A 21,792-nucleotide genomic window follows, 5' to 3' on the forward strand; every position below is an offset into this window, starting at 1 on the left:
TGCTATGCAGAACATCAACTCTGAACCTCAAAGCCAGTTCCACTGCATGTTAACACTGTTCCCCTTTAATAAGGGACTGATTTAGACAGACACCAGGTGGGTGCAATTAGTTATCAGATAGAACAGAAAAGCAGCAGGCTCCGTAACTCGTAGAGTAAGAGTTGTATACCCCTGCCCTACATAGTGCACTATATAGGAAATGGGGTTGCATTTAGGATACAGCCATGGTGTATGGTGGACTTAACCCCCCCCACACACACACACACACACACACACACGGGCCAGGCGATAGCTTCAACTGATCTTTCTCTCTCTCAGGTGGCCTGGACGCCTGGGTGATCTCTCTGGACGAGCGAGCCAAACATGACCAGCAGTTTGTCAGCCTGGCCCCCTCACCAGCTGGCTACATCACAGGTTAGCTTCACTCACAGCAGGGGAGGGGATGGACAAACGAAGGGAAAGAGCGATGGAGGACAGTCTTTGCAGTACATCATGTCAGGCAGAAGTTGCTTGAAGATAGCAGAAGGTCACTTCATAAGGACTTTCTCTTATATTACACACACAAACAGAGTACCAGGTCAAAGGTGATGGGTTAGTGCTTCTATATCTGCATTGCTCGCTGTTTGGGGTTTAAGGATGGGTTTTTGTACAGCACTTTGACATCGGCTGATGTAAAAAGGACTTTATAAATTAATCTGATTGAATGAAGCCTGGTGGACTGCGTCTAGGGCGGGTCTTGAAGTGTTTCATTCCCTACAGCCCACACCATAGCAAGCAACGTCATTATCCACTTTTCTCACTTTCATAAAGGACTTTCATAAAGGATTTCAGTCACTCACTCACACTCACTCATATTATCATCTGATATCATTGCCTTGGGTGTTTTGATTTTCAACATAACCTTGCAGAACCTCCTCACACAATTTTCGAGACGTGTAAGTGCTTGTTTCACTCTGCTACTTCAGTAACAAGTCTCAAAATGTATGATTTTGTTCAAATTGAAATTATTTGCATATGATTCCTCTTGAAAGAGGAACCAACTGGCCTTTTTCTCTCTGTGTTTGAATAGATATATCCATAATGGTGTACAACAGACAGTATTATAATATTATTTTCCCTTCTCATTGTCCGTAGGTGACCAGGCCAGGAATTTCTTCCTGCAGTCAGGCCTGCCCCCTCCCGTCCTGGCACAGATATGGTGAGTGTCTCCTCTCACTCCATCTCTCCAATTCTTAACTCAATCTGCTGCTAATGTCAACCAGTGTTGTCTCTCTCTCTCTTTGCCTTTCTCCTGTTTTTGTCGTTCTCCTCCCTCTGTCTTCCACTCCACTTTCACTCACTCTTACTTTCTCTCACCCCTCTCTCGCTCTTCAATTGCTTTATTGGCATGACATCCACACGGACATATTGTGAACAACAATGATAATAATCAGTATAATGTAATCAAATCTTTACTTTCTCCCTCTCTTGTTCTCTCTCCCTTCTCTCAGGGCCCTGGCCGATATGAACAATGATGGGAAGATGGACATGCACGAGTTCTCCATCGCCATGAAGCTGATCAAGCTCAAGCTGCAGGGTCACCCCCTGCCCCCCTCTCTGCCCCCCTCCATGAAGCAGCCGCCCCTCACCCTGCCCCCGCCACCCACCGCACCCTTCGGTAAGGGACTAGACAGGGGCAGGGTGCGTCTCAATAGTCTTAAGGAGCTTGCTTTTCTCCATCTGCACTGATCTGTACAGCAGGATAGGTAAAAGCAGTGTGGTGGATGCAACAAAAAAAAGTACATTTTTGCTTTGACCTGTCCACTTGTTCTTTCAGATCAATGCAGGTGATGTACAAGAGACTAGGAGCGTGTGCCACTAGGCTATGAGATACACCAATGTTACTGTCCCCATGGCCACCATTAACTAAATGGACTTTAGAGTGCTCAAAGCCAACTCTGCCATATCATCTGCACCATCTATGTTCATACAGTTGAAGTCGGAAGTTTACATACACCTTAGCCAAATACATTTAAACTCCGTTTTTCACAATTCCTGATATTTAATCCTAGTAAAAATTCCCCGTCTTAGGTCAGTTAGGATCACCACTTTATTTTAAGAATGTGAAATCTCCGAATAATAGTAGAGAGTGATTTATTTCAGCTTTTATTTCTTTCATCACATTACCAGTGGGTCAGAAGTTTACATACACTCAATTAGTATTTGGTAGCATTGCCTTTAAATTGTTTAACTTGGGTCAAACTTTCGGGTAGCCTTCCACAAGCTTCCCACAAAAAGCAGAGTGAATTTTGGCCCATTCCTCCTGACAGAGCTGGTATAACAGAGTCAGGTTTGTAGGCCTCCTTGCTCGCACACACTTTTTCAGTTCTGCTCACAAATGTTCTATAGGATTGAGGTCAGGGCTTTGTGATGGCCACTCCAATACCTTGACTTTGTTGTCCTTAAGCCATTTTGCCACAACTTTGGAAATATGCTTAGGGTCATTGTCCATTTGGAAGACCCATTTGCGACCAAGCTTTAACTTCCTGTCCTGATGTCTTGAGATGTTGCTTTAATATAGCCACATAATTTTCTTGGCTCATGATGCCATCTATTTTGTGAAGTGCACCAGTCCCTCCTGCAGCAAAGCACCCCCACAACATGATGCTGCCACCCCCGTGCTTCACGGTTGGGATGGTGTTCTTCGGCTTGCAAGCCTCCCCCTTTTTCCTCCAAACATAACAATGGTCATTATGGCCAAACAGTTATATTTTTGTTTCAGCAGACCAGAGGACATTTCTCCAAAAAGTACGATCTTTGTCGCCATGTGCAGTTGCAAACCGTAGTCTGGCTTTTTTATGCCGGTTTTGGAGCAGTGGCTTCTTCCTTGCTGAGCGGCCTTTCAGGTTATGTCGATATAGGACTCGTTTTACTGTGGATATAGATACTTTTGTACCCGTTTCCTCCAGCATCTTCACAAGGTCCTTTGCTGTTGTTCTGGGATTGATTTGTCCTTTTCGTACCAAAGTACGTTCATCTCTAGGGGACAGAACGCGTCTCCTTCGTGAGCGGTATGACGGCTGCGTGGTCCCATGGTGCTTATACTTGCGTACTATTGTTTGTACAGATGAACGTGGTACCTTCAGGCGTTTGGAAGTTTCTCCCAAGGATGAACCAGACTTGTGGAGGTCTACAATTTTTTTTCTGAGTTCTTGGCTGATTTATTTTGATTTTCCCATGATGTCAAGCAAAGAGGCACTGAGTTTGATGGTAGGCCTTTGTCTGTAACCAATTGTTGGAAAAATTGCTTGCAGTCATGCACAAAGTAGATGTCCTAAGCGACTTGCCAAAACTATAGTTTGTTAACAAGACATTTGTGGAGTGGTTGAAAAATGAGTTTTAATGACTCCAACCTAAGTGTATGTAAACTTCTGACTTCAACTGTAGCTAGATGTTTCACTGGGACAATTTAAAACCTTTAACTACCTATTATCTCAAAGCACAACCATGTTGTTTCTGGTATTTGAACAGGCAATGCCCTGGGTCGATATTTGGTTGCTTTCCCTGACAACCAGGGCATTTTGCTGTGCACTGCCTGTTTATGACCAGACTAATGTTGTTAATTTTCAAGGGTAATCAGTCAGAACTCAGCACTTGTGGGCTCCTCGATTTTGGATGAGTGGGGAAAATAATAATAAACACAGCGTTAAAATAATAGGCTTGTCAATAGAAAATGAATGGAGGTCTGTTGTCTTATGTTTGTCTGACATACCTTACTTCATTCTACCCTGCAGGAATGCATGGTTTAGGGGTAATGCCAGGCCTCCCAGCAGTCCCTCCATTACCCATGCCCCCTATGCCAGGGGTGGGTATGTCCCCCCCTCTGGTGTCGTCCGTGCCCCCGTCTGTACCCCCCTTGGCCAACGGAGCGCCAATGACGGGCTTCTCCCACCCAGGTATGGCCCAATCAGCATCGCCATTAGACACACCACTGAATATTCAAAGCGGCGTTTTAGTGAATGACAGTGAAGCCCTCTGGCAACGTTTCAGAGCATCTCACTTTGTTGATTTAATCCTTTCTTAACCTCCTTTTTATATAAACATTTTTTGTGACCCCATCTCTCTCGGTCTCTTTCTCTCCATCTCTGTCTCTCAGCCACCACACTCAACAAAAGCTCTTCTTCCAACCGCTCCGGTGCCAAGATGCAGGGCCAGTCTTTTGAGACTTCTAGGTGAGTCACGTCACCCACTTGGAAGAATGGCCCCTGCTCACTGAGCCCAAACGCAAAAGGACAAATGTAGCTGTGTTTGTGCTTAGACACAAGTCTTTTTTTTTTTTTGGAACACACAACAGGCTAGCTCATTAAAATACCATCACATCACTTTGAGATGAGATCCCTCTGTTAAAAAGAGATGCACAGCCTACCTCCCATGTTGTCAGTTGGAGAAGAGTAATTCTTCTGTCCAGACCGCTTTGCATTCCAACGTTACACAAAAATAACTTCATGTTCAAGTTTAAAGTTTATTGTACATTTTTTTCCTAAGTTAACCCTTTACACTTGTGGGAGTTGGCCTATATGGATAAATTTAAATGTTTCTTACAGAAGACATATGAAAATCATATACATAAGCATGGTAGCAATTGAAAGGGAACCGTTTGGAGATTATGGGAAAATTATTTGACCAAAGTTGATGACACAAACGAGACTCAAAACCCATACAGCGCTGTGAAGCGTAGAGCCTGAGTTCTTACGTCATGTATAGCATGTTACTGTACAGCCACTGTGTTCCAATTTAGGCGCTTATCAATGTCCAAATCTGCCATTTTCAACCCGTATACCGGTACGAGTGTAAAGGTTTATAATGGAAATTTGTCTTCGTCTTACAGGCATTTTCCAACTGGCTCCGACACAGACAGCACAGCAAAAACACACAACTTAACACAACAGTACTATTAAAAAAAACAACGAATAGATACAAGCAGATGTGAGGCATCATCAAAAAGTCTGTTTAAAAATACACTTTTAATAAGATATTGTCCCCCCCCCCCCTCTCCATCTTAGCGCCCCTGTGCCCCCCCAGCCCCCCATTGACTGGGCTGTTCCCAGCTCGTCCCGGCTAAAGTACCGGCAGCTCTTCAACAGCCACGACAAGATGATGAGCGGCCACCTCACCGGTAAGACCTTGTCTGTCAACAATACTCATTGCGGTTTATCCAATCCAGAGCAGAGGTTTCTCAAAAGAGCTCATGTTTTTTATCCTTGTCTTTCAGGACCCCAAGCAAGAACCATCTTGATGCAGTCCAGCTTGCCCCAGACCTCGTTGGCGTCCATATGGTAAGAGGTGGGAGCGGAGCCAATACTTAGGATACTTGGCCACTAATTCCTACATGTTCTCTGACTACTGCTTCTCTCTGCTGACTCTGGGTAGAGGTTACTTTTAGGCACAGATCTGGGATCAGCTTAACCATCAGATGGCAAAACTAATCATATATCAGTTGCTGTTTAGGAGGGTGAAACGCAAAACTGGTCTCGGATCAGTGCCGTCAGGGTGCTCCTAAACGGCACTTGTTTTACCTTCGTCCACTCTGCTAGTCACAGGACAGGAAGTGCATGGCTGGTGGTAACACGCCACGTCTTTCTCTCTCTCTCCCCCTCTCCCTGTTTCTCTATAGGAACCTGTCGGACATCGACCAGGACGGCAAGCTGACGGCCGAGGAGTTCATCCTGGCCATGCACCTGATTGACATGGCGATGTCCGGCCTGCCCCTGCCCCCTATCCTGCCCCCAGACTTCATCCCCCCCACCTTTAGGTACAATCCACTGCACCCTCTGCTGTCTGGCAATGCCCCTTAGCTCTACCTCTGTCTGCAGGGCATTGATACCGGCACTTACCTTAGACAGTCTTGTCTAAAGATGCTTTATTGATCTTATTGCCCTTCACCACGGCCAGGGTTTTTTTCCTTGACCCCGTGACCTGACCCGGAAAAACACTGGCTCCTATTGTTTTAACTATTAATCAATCAGTCTATATTGATTCCATGAGGAGTTTTTCCTGGTCAAGTCACACGGTCAGGAAAAACCCCTGGTCCTGCTCATCCATGCCCTATATGAGGTGCTGTAGGTTAGTGAGCTGCTCTGACTGTGGTCTGATGTCCGTCTCCAGGAGGGTACGTAGTGGTAGCGGGGTGTCTGTCACCAGCCTGCACTCCACTGACCAGCGGGTCCAAGAGGAGGCCGAAGAGGAGCAGGAGAGCGAGAAACAGAAGCTGGAGAAACGTAACCACTCTTAAATTCATAGACCGAGCTATGGGTGACTGACTGTCCATGGGATCGAAGTGATAGATCTGAAGCGATGCAGTGTTTGTTTACAATTACGTTGTTCATGAACAATGGAGCAAAAAGAGCTCACATTTTGGGTGCGGTGCGTCAGTTGAACTAAACTAAAATGCTTGTGAGCTATGTTCTTCTCGAATCTATGGCTATGTATCATCAATTTTAAAGTCCAAAAATGTATGTGCCAATCCCTTTAAACACACAGCAAAACGCTCCTTTATAAATATAAACAGGTCTATAAAAATGGCCCCAGTTTTCCAAGAAATGCCCCTGAAAATTAGGCAACAGGGCAAAATATGTCCCCCATTTCTCTCTCTCTCTCTCTCTGACCCCTCTATCTCTGTCTCCCCAAAGTGACTTTCGAGGACAGGAAGCGGGAGAACTTTGAACGGGGCAACCTGGAGCTGGAGAAGCGTCGACAGGCCCTGCTGGAGCTGCAGCGCAAGGAGCAGGAGCGTCTGGCGGCGCTGGAGCGCGAGGAGCAGGAGAGGAAGGAGCGAGAGCGGCTCGAGCAGGAGAGGCGGCGGCAGCAGGAGCTGGAGAAGCAGCTGGAGAGGCAGAGGGAGATGGAGAGGCAGCGGGAGGAGGAAAGACGCAAGGAGATCGAGAGGAGAGAGGTGAGGAGAGGAGGTGGGAAAGAGGAGTAAGGAGGGTAGAGAAGGAAAAGAGGGGTAAGGAGGACAGTGAGGATAGATAAAGAGAGAGAGGTGGAGGGGGAGATGTAAGGGGAAAGTGAAGAACACAGGAACCAATGCAGTGTGTGTGTATTAACCATTCTACTACGTTGTCTTTTTAAGATTTGTATATTCACTCTCCTTATTGTATTGCTTTAATGCAGTCCTTCTCAAATAGTGGGGCGCGCCCCCCTGGGGGGGCTCGGAGCCATGCCAGGGCGCGTGTGACCCCGGGGAACAATCATTTTTTTGCCGCAGGGAGTAGTTTTTTTTGTTGCACCGAACAAGAGCACACAGCAGGATATATGAAGTGCAGATAACAAACCCTTAAGAGACACCATGGGAAAATATTTAACGGGATGAAAAGAAAGGCGGAGAGAGACGGAGATAATGAGACAAACGTAAGTCTCCCGAAAGCTAAGACGAGGAAATATGACGACGCGTATGTAGCGCTTGGCTTCACTGTGACTACGGTGGGAGACGAGGAAAGACCGGTATGTTTACTGTGTCTAAAAATGTTGGCAGCGGACAGCATGAAGCCAAATAAATTAAGGCGTCACTTAAAGACATTACACCCCAATCACGCTGATAAGCCGCTTGAGTTTTTTCAGCGAAAACGTGCCGCATATTGCCAACAATCGTCCCGCTTTGTGAATGCTACTTCAGTAAACCAGCGAGCACTGTTAGCATCATATAAGGTGGCGTACCAAATTGCTCAATGCAACAACAAAAAACACTCCATAGCAGAGGAGCTGATACAGCCTGCAGCATTAGACATGGTCTCTGTCATGCTGGATGACGCAAGTGCTGCAAAAATAAAAACTATCCCTCTGTTCAATGACACTGTCGCCAGACGTATAAATGACATTGCTAACGATCTTAAAGAACAGCTGGTAGATAAACTCAAAGACAAACGTTTTGCCTTACAGTTCGATGAAGCAACTGACAGCAACAAAGGCTGTTTGTTTATCGCTTATGTACGTTTTGACGTGACAAACTCTCTGTGTGAGGATCTACTTTTTTGTAAATATGTCAGAGACAGAGCCACAGCTGAAGAGCTATTCAAAATGCTGGACTGCTTCCTGACTGAGAATGGGCTAAAGTGGGAGAACTCCATTGGTGTTTGCAGTGATGGTGCACAGACCATGGCAGGGATGAGAAAAGGACTTTGGGCACTCATCAAGAAGGCCTCACCTAATGCTGAGTGGACCCACTGTGTTATACACAGAGAAGCACTGACATCAAGGCACCTTTCCTCTGAATTAAGTGAGGTTATGACTGACATTGTAGGTGTAGTCAATTTTATAAAGACCAGACCACTAAAAACAAGAGTCTTCTCTGCTATCTGTGAGGAGATGGGAGCTGAACATCAAGCTGTGCTGTTTCACAGTGAAGCAAGGTGGCTGTCACGAGGAAAAGTCTTGTCCCGAGTTTTTGAGCTCAGAGAGCAGATAAGAATGTTTTCGGAGCAGGAGCACAAGTATGACCTCGCAGAAAAATGTAGTGATGAGAACTTCCTGGCAAAACTGGCCTACCTGAGTGACATATTTGGAAAGCTAAATGAACTAAATCTACAGCTTCAAGGGAAAGATAAACACCTCCCTCAGGTCACAGAGAAGATCATCTCTTTCACTCGAAAGCTTGCAATGTGGGGCAGGCGACTTGATGAAGGAAATACTGATTCATTCAAGAACCTGCATGAATTTGTTGACACTACTGACTATGATGCCACCTTAGTGATTCCATATATTAAGGTGCATATTTCATCACTGATGGGATTTTTTTTTAAGTACTTCCCTGAAAACAGTTCCCAATATGACTGGGTGAGAGATCCTTTCAATGCACCAGCTCCAACTGGTTTCAGCTCTGCAGAGGAGGACCAGTTCATTGATATGACGTCTGACTCCACATTGAGACTGAGGTTCACATCACAGACACTGAGTGAATTCTGGCTGAGTGTAGAGAGGCAGTATCCACTCTTAGGGCAGAGGGCCATGGGCATTCTTCTTCCTTTTGCAACATCTTATCTTTGTGAGACTGGCTTCTCTGCTGTTGCTGCACTGAAGACCAAGTACAGGTCCCAGCTAAACATTGAGCAGGAGCTGAGAGTTGCAGTATCATGCTTCAAACCCCGCTTCGAAAAGCTGTGCTCTGCAAAACGTGCTCATTGTAGCCATTAATCCTGACTTCCTCATTTTGATTTTAAAAAATCAGTACAAATAGTTTTATTCATTTTTGTTTTATAGGTCAAAGTGTTTCATATATTGTGCTCCTGAGTTAATGTTGCTGATCAATTTGAATTTATTATTATTTATTGATTATATTTCATTTTATTTATCAGTATCAAATTGTCAAAAAAAAAAATCTGTTTAAATAAGGCTTGATTTTTATGAATTTTTTCAGGCAAATTTATGCACTTTAAGTCTTTCTTTCTTTTTTTCTTTTCTTTAATGTTAATAAGGATACAACGTTATGCAGAGGTGTACTTATAACAATTTTATAGACAAATTATACTATTTACAGTCGCAGCGGAGAGTTGGGGGGCGCGAAATGTTTACTTCTTCCTAGCAGAAAACAGAACAGTAACAGAAACAGAAAATAATTGAGAAGCACTGCTTTAATGGCAGGGGGAGACAGGTGTAGAGAAAAAGGTGGAAACGCGGGTTGAACCCAGGTCTCCGGCAGGAAGTTGAATATGTGCGTAGATCTGGAAGTGTTACCATTCGAACCACGGCTGGCTCTGCACTATTTCTACGTATACAGTATAGCATTCCCTCTGTGTTTCCTCGGGCTAGGCGGCAAAGCGGGACCTGGAGCGTCAGCGTCAGTTGGAGTGGGAGAGGAACCGCCGGCAGGAGCTGCTGACCCAGAGGAACCGAGAGCAGGAGAACATTGTCCTGCTCAAAGCCCGCAAGAAGACCCTGGAGTTAGAGCTGGAGGCACTGGTAAAGACAGAGACACACACACACCATCATAACTGTCTTTACTTTGTTCTTTGGAAGAAAAGACAATAAGGTATGATAATTAGTTTCACCCTCCCTCCCCAGAACGACAAGAAGAGCCAGCTGGAGGGCAAGCTGCAGGACATCCGCTTCCGCCTGTCTGCTCAGCGGCATGAGATCGAGAGCACCAACAAGACCCGCGAGGTCCGCATCGCTGAGATCACCCACCTCCAACAGCAGCTGCAGGTACGTACACACCCTGTGTAACACATACAGTCCCCTCCATAATTATTGGGACAGTTTCTTCTTTTGGCTCTATACTCCAAAAGTTTGGATTTGAAATCAAACAATGACTATGAGGTTAAAGTGCAGACTGTCAGCTTTCATTTTGGGGACAAATTCACTTGTATGTATATTAAAGTAGTCAAAAGTTAAGTAATTGGTCACATATTCATAGCACGCAAAGATTACATCAAGCTTATGACTACAAATTTGTTGCATGCATTTTCTGTTTGTTTTGGTTGCGTTTCAGATTCTTTTGTGCCCAATAGAAATGAATTGTGAATAATGTTGTGTACATTTAGTCACTTTTATTGTAAATAAGAACAGAATATGTTTCTAAACACTTATACATTAATGTGGATGCTACCATGATTACAGATAATCGTGAATAATGATGAGTGAGAAAGTTAGACGCACAAATATCATACCCCCAAGACATGCTATCCTTCACCATTACAATAACAGGGGAGGTTAGCGTTATTGGTGGGGTATGATATTTAGGCGTCTAACTTGTTCACTCATCATTATTCACGGTTCATTCAGGATTATCCGTAGTGTATGGTAGCACTCACATTAATGTAGAAGTGTTTAGAAACATATTCTGTTGTTATTTCAAATAAAAGGGACTCCAAAATGACACCATACATTATTCTAGCCAAAAGAATAGGAAATTATTCACTGTCCCAGTAAGTGTTCAAAGCTGTCAAGGCAAAGGGTGGCTACTTTGAAGAATCTAAAATATATTTTGATTTGTTTAACTCTTTTTTTGCTTACTACATGATTCCATATGTGTTATTTCATAGTTTTGATGTCTTCACTATTATTCTACGCTGTAGAAAATAGTAAAAATGGTGCTTCAACAAAGTACTGAGTAAAGGGTCTGAATACTTATGTAAATGTGATATTTTTTATTTGTAATAAATTAGCAAACATTTTGAAACTTTTTTTAATCAATTTTAGAATACGGCTGTAATATGTTGAAAAAGTCAAGGGGTCTGAATACTTTCTGAAGACACTGTACATGTAGCCTAGGCTTACTGATGGTATGAATTTGGGATCTATCGTCCCACAACTGTCCCAGAGTCTGTTTGGAATAGTCTTTTTCTTTCTCACACAGAACGACACGCTGACCAATAGAATAAGTCAACTTTTCTACTATGGGGGATATTGGATTAGCATAGGCTAGTGATTTGCTGTTCGTTTGTCATCTTGTTGGCTCAGGAAAAGTAAATGTGGCAGTTATTTTAAGTTCGCATCGAACTTAAAATAACTTTGTCGGTAAAAAGGATGCACGCCGTTGCATGTTCTCTTAATATGATTTACCATAATCTAAATGTGATTTCTGTCATATTTAGCACTGTGGGTGGACGCTCTAATCATGGTACGCACCCAATGCATATGGTTCCGGTAAATTTCTCAAATGTCCGTTAAATTAAAATGCTGCCAGTCAAATGTCCGGCCCCACATTTTCTTAATGGAAACCCTGACACACACACACACACACACACATTATGCTGCAGCCTCAGGTGCATATCCTCCACCCAAACCCTATACAGATTAGGGATGTGACAAATTGACAATTTTTGCTTAACGTTTAAACTTTTTTATCGGTTTTCAGTTAAAAAGATAACAAAAAAATCACAAGATTCCACGTCGATTTACAATGCAGAATAATGGTCCTGTTACGTATGTATGACCTCTAGGGCCGGGCAATGAAGTTATATCTACCACGACCCTTTACAGACAGAACGCAGCTACAGTAACATATCGATAGCGACAATTGGTAACTTTGCAGACAACAAAAGTAGAATTCTGCTCCGGCATAAAATGTTCTGTATTTTTCTCCCTAACGACAGTAAATGTTGCTGATTTGATGTGCTGCTTTCTTTAGTTTTTTTATGGTATGGTAGCTAGATGTTTAATTTCTACTAAATGTCTTGGTTGGTCATTTTTTTAGGATAGATTGTTCTGCAGCTCAAGGTCATTTGATTAACGGTTCTGGTTGCCTAGTGATGGACGTTAGTCCTGCTTCAGAAGCCTCGTTCCTTTACAGACAACTAAAATGCCCGCTCAGATCTCCAGAGAATGTTTAGTGTCTGCACTTTAAAAATCCGTAGTGTAGCCTACCCTGACAGAGAGACAGATGTGCCGTAGCCGAGGCACTTTCAAGAGGCCACATTCCATTATGTCTGAAAAGGGTCATCGATAAAGGCTACCGGTAGCCTACTGTCATTTCATATTATGAGGCAATCTGTATCCCTGCGAAATCGGTGCCATGAATAGGCTAGTATTTTCTACATGCAGCAGACCGAAGACTGAGCACACACTTGCACTGATACGTATGTAGCCTCGTTATTGTTATTTTATTGTGTTACTTTTTATTTTTTACTTTTTATTTGGCAAATATTTTCTTAACTCTTCTTGAACTGCACTGTTGATTAAGGGCTTGTAATTCAAAATTTAACTTATTGTATTCGGCGCATGTGTCAAATAAAGTTTGATCTGAACATTAGCAAACAGGCAGGCCAACACGAGGGAGAGAGAGATGGAGAGGTGGGGCAGGCAGAAACGTGCTCATATGTTTTGGTAATCTGCATCTCGCAATGTCTTACCTTGCAAATTCACCAAAGTAGCCTGAAGTTTGCCTCTTCCTCTCTGGTTTTATTTGAATTACACAACTTTCCCAGGCCTTTATAGCCTATTGACTATAACCCTTATGGGTTATAGTACGTTTTGTGATAACTGCACTGAGATTTTAATTAAGTGGGTGGGGACAAAAAAACATTTAGTTTTTCGGTTAGGGATTGTTCTTAACGTTAAGGATCCCAAATTCATTTTAACGTTTAAACATTCACAGATGCAGTTTCCTTAAGACTTGCCGTTGCTTTGTTTGTCTCCCCCAGGACTCTCAGCAGTGGCTCGGCAGGCTGATCCCTGACAAACAGTGTTTAAACGAACAACTCAAACAGGTTCAACAGAACAGCCTGCACAGTAAGTACTGCTTCCTCACCTCACCTCCGCACATCTTTCTACAGAGAGCGTCTCCCAGATCCCTGGTCAAAAGTAGTGCACTATATAGGGAGCCATTTGGACTCTGACCGTGTACTGTACTATATGCTTTGCTGTTATAGATGGCTTGTGAATTCTATGCTAAGGCCATACAATAATTCCCACGTAAATGCATTGTTTTATTCCCCCATGTACTTGTCATAAATGAGTAGTTAGCTTTAGCCTGATTGCTAGTTAGTCCTAGCTATGCTATCATACTGTGCATGGGTAGGCCACATTGGACTGCCTTATTTCCTGTTCCACAGTGTTTCCCCTACCATAGTATAGGTGTGGAAGTGCCCCCCACCTAGCGCCACATCAAATAATCTGGCCTATTAGTTTTAATTGACAATCTGTTGCCTGAGGGGCCTTTGTAACCCACCTGCAAAAGGGAAATACTGACTGCCATGCTATACTTAATCAATAAGACCAGAAGAGGTGTATATGGTATATGGCCAATATACCACAGCTAAGTCCTTATGCACAGCGGAGTGCCTGGATAGAGCCATTAGCCGTGGTGTCTATATAGGCCACCCACCACAAACCCCCTTGGTGCCTTATTGCTATTATAAACTGGTTACCAACGGAATTAGAACGGTCTGATATACCACGGCTTTCAGCCAATCAGCATTCAGGGCTCGAACCACCCGGTTTATAATAACCGATACGGCGCTTGCTCTCTGGGTCATATTCACTAGGTTCAAAATGAACGGGCCAAATGGGGAGGGGCTAGCCAAACTTGTCCAATAAGAAATGCTTGTTTTAGTTTTCTGCTGCAAAAAAGTTGCTACGCTGAGCACTAATAAATACAACCCCGTCCTTGTCCAGGAGACTCCCTGTCGTCGCTGCAGAAGGCAGTGGAGGTCAAGGAGTCTAGTCGGCAGCAGCTGAGAGAACAGCTAGACACCGTGGAGAGAGAGACCCGCTCCAAGCTGCTGGAGATAGACGCCTTCAACACCCAGCTCACGGTACTACTACTCACTAACCACTCATCTTACTAGGTTACAGACCAGGGCCCGGTTTTTAAGGCTAAGTTCATCGTTAGAACCTTCGTAGGAGCATCGTTAAATCTCTGAGGTGTTTCTCAAAACCATTGGCATGAAAGTTTCACTTGAAAACGCTCGTTATTTACCGACTGCCCCAAGACCACTCGTAGAACAGCACAGTGCATCATTAGATGCTTTTTGTACCCTGCGTCACTTCATACAAAGAATATCTCCAGTACACATGGAATGAAGATGTTGATCTGTGTCTCTGTGACCGCAGTTAACTTCAGAAGGAAGTTGACTACAAATAGAAAGTTGTCGAATTTTTTTTCAATTGTTACAAACAAGCGAAGGATAAAAAATGCTTTGAATGAACACCGAGATGACTGCATTAAAAGAAGATACAGGTTTAGGCTACTTAGGCCTATTACCTATATTTCTATCATAAGCTTATTCAAATAAATGTCATGTTCAATCAAGGAGTTATTTTTTGCAATGCTACTGTCTATAATTTTTGTCTCAGTATATTTAATGCTGTGTGACATGTGCGCAATGATGTACCAAATCTGTGATTTAGTGCATTATCATAGGGTTGGCATTAGAATAAACATCCTCAATATTTGCTGCCATATAGGCGATGATATCTCTCTAGGTGCAGATCTGTTGTCAGTATTGTGGAATAATTCTAATGCTAAAATAAGATTTGAAAGGAGAAACCTGATCCGAGAGCAACGCTGACTTTCTTTCGAATCTATCAGTATCGACACATGCTCCAACGACACACTTATGAACATTCTCTGTACGTGGTGCTTTGGGAAAAGCATGTGACATCTTCAGCCGTTTTTATAGGAACGATGCCTCGTTAAAACATTATGGAAGCTTTAGTTCCATCGCTATCGGGAAACCCGGCCCTGGTCTCTCCAACCATGTTCCTGGAGAGCTATCCTCCTGTAGGTTTTCACTCTAACCCCATTTGAGACTAGCCTGATTTCAGTTTATCAACCAGCTAATTATTAGAATCTGGTGCTCTAGATTAGGGTTGGAGTTAAAACCTACAGGATGGTAGCTCTCCAGGAACAGGGTTAGAGTGCCCTGTCCCTGTCTCCTGTTCCCAGTGGATAGACCTATCCCACAGAGCACAGACAAGAAGTGACCAACAACTGGCTACAGTTCTTCTCATAGGGGGGCGAATCCTAACTACCACATAAGTCTAATTTTCACCATGCATTGATTTCAATAAGAGACCAAATGCAAATCTGACTTAATAAATGGAAGTTAGGATTTGCCCCATGTGCTCAGTTTAACAGTTGACAGTGGACAATTTTAAAACACTGACTTCCAGAACTTTCTTTCTGCCTAACGATACCTTTGCATCTCTTCGTGTTGTGTTTGTGTGTTGGGGCGCCAAGACTGTCAGATGGCTTGATGATTTGTGTGTCTGATGATCCCCTTTTTTTAATTTCAATGTGATCTCAGTACTTTAGTCCTTTTTCTTTTCAACCAAAACTTAGTTAATTGCTCCACATACCACATCAGGGCCCCAGAATTTCAGATATACAGTACAGTGCATTCCGCTTATAGTGAATGCGGTCATATAAATGTTATAGTGATCCAATTGCCATGTGTGAATGTGATCACTACATGCAGAGTGCACTGTAGTGGAGTAGGGTGAAATTGCCTGTAGACACTGATCTTGGGTCAGTTTTGGATTGGGGGAAGGGGAGCTGATCCTAGGTCTGTACCTGGGGGAAAACGTGGGGGTTTACACTGTTGTTCTCTCACTGTATCTGACTGTTGCTCACTCTGTTGTCCCGCCCGCCATCCACCCTGACACCCCCGTCTGGTCTGTGTGGCTTGGCAGACCTTTTCCCCATGCCCTCTGACCTCTGCCCTCACCTGTCCGTCCAGTCTCTGGCTGCGTTCTATCAGGGCCACACTGCCCGGATAGAGGGCCTCCGTCTGGAGCTGCTGCTGGAGGAGCAGAGGGGGCGACAGGTAGTCCACTCACCAGCACTGCTGCCCACCGCAGGACACTCTAGAGTAGTGCACCCCTCTGGAGAATAATAACCAATCAGAATAACTCCGTGTGCTGTTACTAAGCAGATTTGAAACCCAATGCTAAAGAAGGAAGCTGCCTTACTAACTGATGAAGAAAGTTACACCCATGTCACACTACAGGGCCAACCGGAACTGTACTGGGCTGGCTCAATTTCACATTGCCCTTTCAAAACACGGTTCCAGCATCTATGGTGGATGTGTAACCAGGCCATAGTGCAGTACGGTTCTGCTCAGCTGGGCTCAGTAATGTGACGGGTATGTTAGGCTCACCCTGTGTCTGTACCTGTGGTAGGCTGTGCTGTTTCCGAGCAGCGTGGCCCTCTTCCCCACAACATCCTGTGGGCTCAACCTGGGGAATCAAAAATGGTTAAGCTGTATGTGGGTTGCTGTGGTTTGACGTCGGACACAGCCACATGGGGCTCTTGTGCCACCTAACTCAAGGCGCCAGGTCAGGGCTAGGGGTTGAGTCTAATCTGGATGTATACCTGGGTCATGTTCATTAAGGACAACGCAATGGAAAACAAAAATGTGCTTTCCTTATTGGGCAGGTAGTCCCTCCCTTTTTCAGTCTGTTTCTTTCTGTTTGGTGCCTAATGAACACGACCTTGTTGTTGACCTCGGTGGCACTGCTGCTGTTCTATCTGACCCTTGACCTTGGGGTCCCTGTGTGTCTCTTTTCAGTCCGAGGGGGGCTCGGTGGACCAGACGCTGCTGGACTGTCTCTCAGCCCTCCTGGCCTGTTTGCAGCGTATAGACGTCTACCTGCAGGTGTCCCTACTGCCTCTTCCTCCTCCTCCTCTTCCTCCACGCCCTTCCCCCCGTGCTCCCCCACCCCAACCCCCTTACCGCTCCTCTGCTTCCTGTGAAGGGCCGGTCAAAGCAAAGCCATGCCGCCCTTCTGCTTGAGCGTCTTTAGCTTTAGCCCCGGTAGCCCTGCAGCGAGTTAATAAAAGCCAGCCGCTTCCCTCCTTTATCTGTCTTCTGGGTGGTGCTGGAGTATATCTCTCTCATTGCCTCCTCAACCCTCTAGACTAGGGCCCAATAAAAACACTAGCATACTATCTAGTATGCATTGCCAAGACCAGAGTCAATTGGGTCACACTAGGTAGTATGCAAGTGTGTACTGGGACACAGCTCCGGTCAATGTTGTTAGCCACCATGTGCATGAACCTGGTTGTTTGGCTACTTCATTTTATTAAATTGAATTAATGACAATTTTATCTGTTTCAGCTCCTTGAGCACTTGAGCTTTAAGTTGTCAGGCTTTGTAGTTTTGGTTACGGTGAGAGGACAACGTTTACCTATTTGGTATCCCAAAAAACTTTAAGACATACGTTTGTTGCGTTAGTAAACATCTGTAGAAAGCACAAAAACACTTCTCAAAAGACTCGTAAGGCACTCTGTCTTATTGGAAAGAAATGAAATGCCTTTGTTTAATTACATGGCAGGAGGACAAGATTAGAAACAGCACACTCGACCGACGCTTTGCGGCTGTACAGTCCTTCTACTGGGTGAGTGGCCACTAGTGTTAGTGATGTATTTATTTAATAGTGAACTGCGGTGTAGGGCCTACTATTTTGGGAGACCAAATCCATACAGACATAGGCTAATTGAAGACTTGGTACAGTAAAGAAATAGAGAAGAAGGTAGTGAACAGGGTAATGTCATTTATCAGTAGATTGAGGCGATATGAAAAATGATTGTGAGACTATTTCAATAAATCTTCAGTTGCTCAGTCAGTCGTGCATCTCTCACCATTTTAACCAAGTACTAAAGAAATATCGCTTTCCTGAACGTACCTCACTCTCTCCAGCCCCATGTGTTGATGACACGCCAACTAAACATATGGGGGTGAAGCCTTTGGTTGCATGGTGTTTCACAATGCATGGTTCATCACAATCTTAACCAATGAGACTGGTTAGCTGAGTGCTGGGGTGTGTGTGCGGTGTGCCCTCTAACGCCGGGCTACATTACCCAGCAGTCACTCTGTCCAAATGGGCCATAGTAGTGGTCAGGACCAAAAGTTCTCAAGCTCGTGTGGCCGTAATGTGTTAATGTATCTCGTATCAGATATGGACATTAGAATATTCCTCTGCTCAATGCATTTTCATCTAATACTGATTTAATGATATTGATAGTAATTCATTCAGGAAAATCAAGTCCTCAGAACTTAATTCCCTGCTCAGACTGTATATTAAGACTTTCTTAACCCTTTAGAGACGATGGGTTTGAATTACACCTACCTATGATCCTTGTGAATTTCCCATTCAACTCTTTTGACTGATCTCCAAATCATAGTTTGGCTCAGATTTCTCCCAGAGCCATGAATGTTCTCTGTGATTGGTTGGTACCACTTGGCTTTAACCAGTAGTGTTTCCATTTGGTGCTCAAACCAGAGCAGAGCGAAGTTGCCCCTAGATGCTGATCATAGGTCAGTTTTGCATTTCCCCTACTAGGTTAAGGTTAGGAGTGGGGGAGATGAAGCTGATCATATATCTGTACCTAAGGAAAACTTCACCCCGGAGCTCTGAAACACTGCAATCTTCCAGTTCCAGTGGTGTCAGTGTTGCCGTAGTAACCCAGGGCTTGTTTAACCCTCCCTCAGTGGTTCATGTGCAGTGCTCGCCAGACTCCGAGAGCTGTCCAACTCCCATGAACGCACTGTGGCGGCGGCCATGTTTTGTGCAAGTGTGTCTGCCCCAAAAATCCAACCGACACCTACATTTCAGTAGTAGCCCAGCATTAATTGGAGAAAACACCGAGATGAGATTAAATGGAGGGAAGCAGTAGACTAAACACAGACTTTCCATCTGGTAACTGAGCCCGGCTGGGATCATAATGGCGCTTACAGGGCACAAAATGGCTGACGCCTCACTGTGATGTGAGTGTTGTGTTGAGTCCCGGCGACCCCGCCCACACTTCCCCCTCACCGGTCCTCCTCTATCCCACGCTGCCTTGCAGGAGCTCCGAGAGATCCACAGCAAGCAGCAGAGGCAGAAGCAGAAGGATCACCTGGAGGGAGAAATCAACATCCACGCCATCGCCCAGGAGAGGGCCAAGTCCGCCGAGCTCACAGACGGAAGGTGTGTGTGTGCGTGTGCGCACAGGACACCATATGTGTGAGCGAGCTGCTCCTATGTCCGCTCGTTTTGTATGGGTTACGCGGATGCAGCCCCATCACTGTGATCCAGTCATTTTAGAGGTTACCTCTTAACACCCCCTTTCCTCTCCCCAGGTTGTCTGCCACTGACGAGGGCCTGGCGTGGCAAGATGAGGGCACGGTGGAGGCCCCCACCCCGCCCCCCCAGCCCTGGATGAAGCGCGTGAGTGAGGAGGGGCGCACTAAGAAGGACATGCAGGACAAACTCAACCAGCTCTTCATGGAGCAGCCTGAACCAGGGACACTCATGAACCAGAGCCCATGGCCCACGGGTGGTACGTGCCAAAAATAAAATGTATTACAAAGAAGCCTTGCATACATTAGAACCTCAGATTTACAAAACCTCAGATTTCTGGACTGACCAGGGGCAATATCGAACTGGGACAATTAAATCAGACAACCAGTATGTGTACTGTAGGTATCTGAATAAATGATTAGGAAATGCATGTAGATTCAATTCACACAATTCATATTTTCTGTGAAGTTTAATGCAGTTTTTAAGTAGTCTCGAGTATTTCAGTGTTCCCGAATGACATGACATACATTCCAAACATTTTCAAATCTCAGAGGTCCTACTGTAGAAGTTCTAAGAACGTTTGGATGTGCCTGGTTCCGTGGGTGAGAGAGAAAGATGTGACCCTGTCCTGTGTTCCTCTCTCCCTTCCTCGTCTCCTCCCTGCAGACAAGATCCCGGTGACTGGGTTCAACCAGGACAAGGTCAAGGTGGTCTTCTACCGGGCGCTGTACCCCTTTGATGCCCGCAGTCACGATGAGATCACCATCACCCCCGGAGACATTGTCATGGTGAGAGGCACGCTGTCAATCACTCCTGCCAAGCACCATTTGTGTGCGTATGTTATGGAGGTTTATGTAAAGTGATTCATCTATATGAACAAAGGAGTGTGTGGTTGAGTGTAGAGGTCAACCGATTATGATTTTTCAACGCCGATAACGATTATTGGAGGACCAAAAAAAGCAGATACCGATTAATCGGACAATTTTAAATATATTTGTAATAATGACAATTACAACAATACTGAATGAACGATGAACCCTTTTATTTTAACTTAATATAATACATAAATAAAATCTATTTAGTCTCAAATAAATAATGAAACATGTTCAATATGGTTTAAATAATGCAAAAACACGGTTTTGGAGAAGAAAGTAAGTGCAATATGTGCCGTAAAAAATCTAACGTTTTAAGTTCCTTGCTCAGAACATGAGGACATATGAAAGCTGGTGGTTCAATATTCCCAGCTAATAAGTTTACGGTTGTAGTTATTATAGGAATTATGATGCGTCGACTATTTCTCTCTCTACCATTTATATTTCATATACCTTTGACTATTGGATGTTCTTATAGGCACTTTAGTATTGCCAGCCTAATCTCAGGAGTTGATAGGCTTGAAGTCATAAACAGTGCTGTGCATCAAGCATTGCTAAGAGCTGCTCGCAAACGCAGTAAAGTGCTGTTTGAATGAATGCTTACGAGCCTGCTGCTGCCTACCACCGCACAGTCAGACTGCTCTATCGAATATCAAATCATAGACTTAATTATAATAAACACGCAGAAATACGAGCCATTGGTCATTTAATATGGTCAAATCCGGAAACTATCATTTTCGAAAACAAAACGTTTATTCTTTCAGTGAAATTCGGGAAACATTCTGTATTTTGTCGGAACAGGTTGTAACCCGAAGTCTAAATATTGCTGTTACATTGCAAAACCTTCAATGTTATGTCATAATTATGTAAAATTCTGGCAAATTAATTACGGTCTTTGTTAGGAAGAAACACAGTTCGCAACGAGCCAGGCGGCCCAAACTGCTGCATATACCCTGACTGCTTGCACTGAACGCAAGAGAAGTGACACAATTTCCCAGGTTAATATTGCCTGCTAACAAGCATTTATTTTAACAAAATATGCAGGTTTAAAATATATGCTTCTGTGTATTGATTTTAAGAAAGGCATTGATGTTTATGATTAGGTACATTTGTGCAACGAATGTGCTTTTTTCGCGAATGTGCTTTTGTTAAATCATCACACGTTTGGCGAAGTTGAATTAGGCTGTGATTCGATGATAAATTAACAGGCACCGCATTGATTATATGCATCAACCATGTGTAGTTAACTAGTGATTATGTGAAGATTGATTTGTTTTTTATAAGATAAGTTTAATGCTAACTAGCAACTTACCTTGGCTCCTTGCAGCCACAAGATCCTTTTGAATACTGCACTCGCATAACAGGTGGTCAGCCTGCCACGCAGTTTCCTCATGGATTGCAATGTAATTGGCCATAATCGGCCTCCAAAAAGGCAGATTAC

At 44.2% G+C, this 21,792-nt stretch overlaps 1 protein-coding gene across 6 annotated transcripts in view; it reads left to right on the plus strand.

Annotated features, from left to right (window-relative positions):
• Positions 1-21,792, plus strand: part of itsn1 (intersectin 1 (SH3 domain protein)) — a 65,656-nt gene that overhangs the window by 21,670 nt on the left and 22,194 nt on the right. For all 6 annotated transcript variants that reach the window (XM_071387352.1, XM_071387354.1, XM_071387356.1 and 3 more), the window contains 17 exons: positions 319-414; positions 1,135-1,198; positions 1,491-1,657; positions 3,774-3,935; positions 4,136-4,211; positions 5,043-5,155; positions 5,252-5,315; positions 5,654-5,791; positions 6,145-6,257; positions 6,669-6,931; positions 9,784-9,933; positions 10,036-10,176; positions 13,116-13,203; positions 14,089-14,228; positions 19,265-19,386; positions 19,539-19,738; positions 20,146-20,267. In XM_071387352.1, coding sequence (XP_071243453.1) covers positions 319-414; positions 1,135-1,198; positions 1,491-1,657; positions 3,774-3,935; positions 4,136-4,211; positions 5,043-5,155; positions 5,252-5,315; positions 5,654-5,791; positions 6,145-6,257; positions 6,669-6,931; positions 9,784-9,933; positions 10,036-10,176; positions 13,116-13,203; positions 14,089-14,228; positions 19,265-19,386; positions 19,539-19,738; positions 20,146-20,267 — 2,219 coding nt within the window. The remainder of the gene's footprint in view (positions 1-318; positions 415-1,134; positions 1,199-1,490; positions 1,658-3,773; positions 3,936-4,135; positions 4,212-5,042; positions 5,156-5,251; positions 5,316-5,653; positions 5,792-6,144; positions 6,258-6,668; positions 6,932-9,783; positions 9,934-10,035; positions 10,177-13,115; positions 13,204-14,088; positions 14,229-19,264; positions 19,387-19,538; positions 19,739-20,145; positions 20,268-21,792) is intronic.

This window comes from Salvelinus alpinus, chromosome 38 (genome assembly GCF_045679555.1).
Source record: "Salvelinus alpinus chromosome 38, SLU_Salpinus.1, whole genome shotgun sequence".
NCBI lineage: Eukaryota > Metazoa > Chordata > Actinopteri > Salmoniformes > Salmonidae > Salvelinus > Salvelinus alpinus.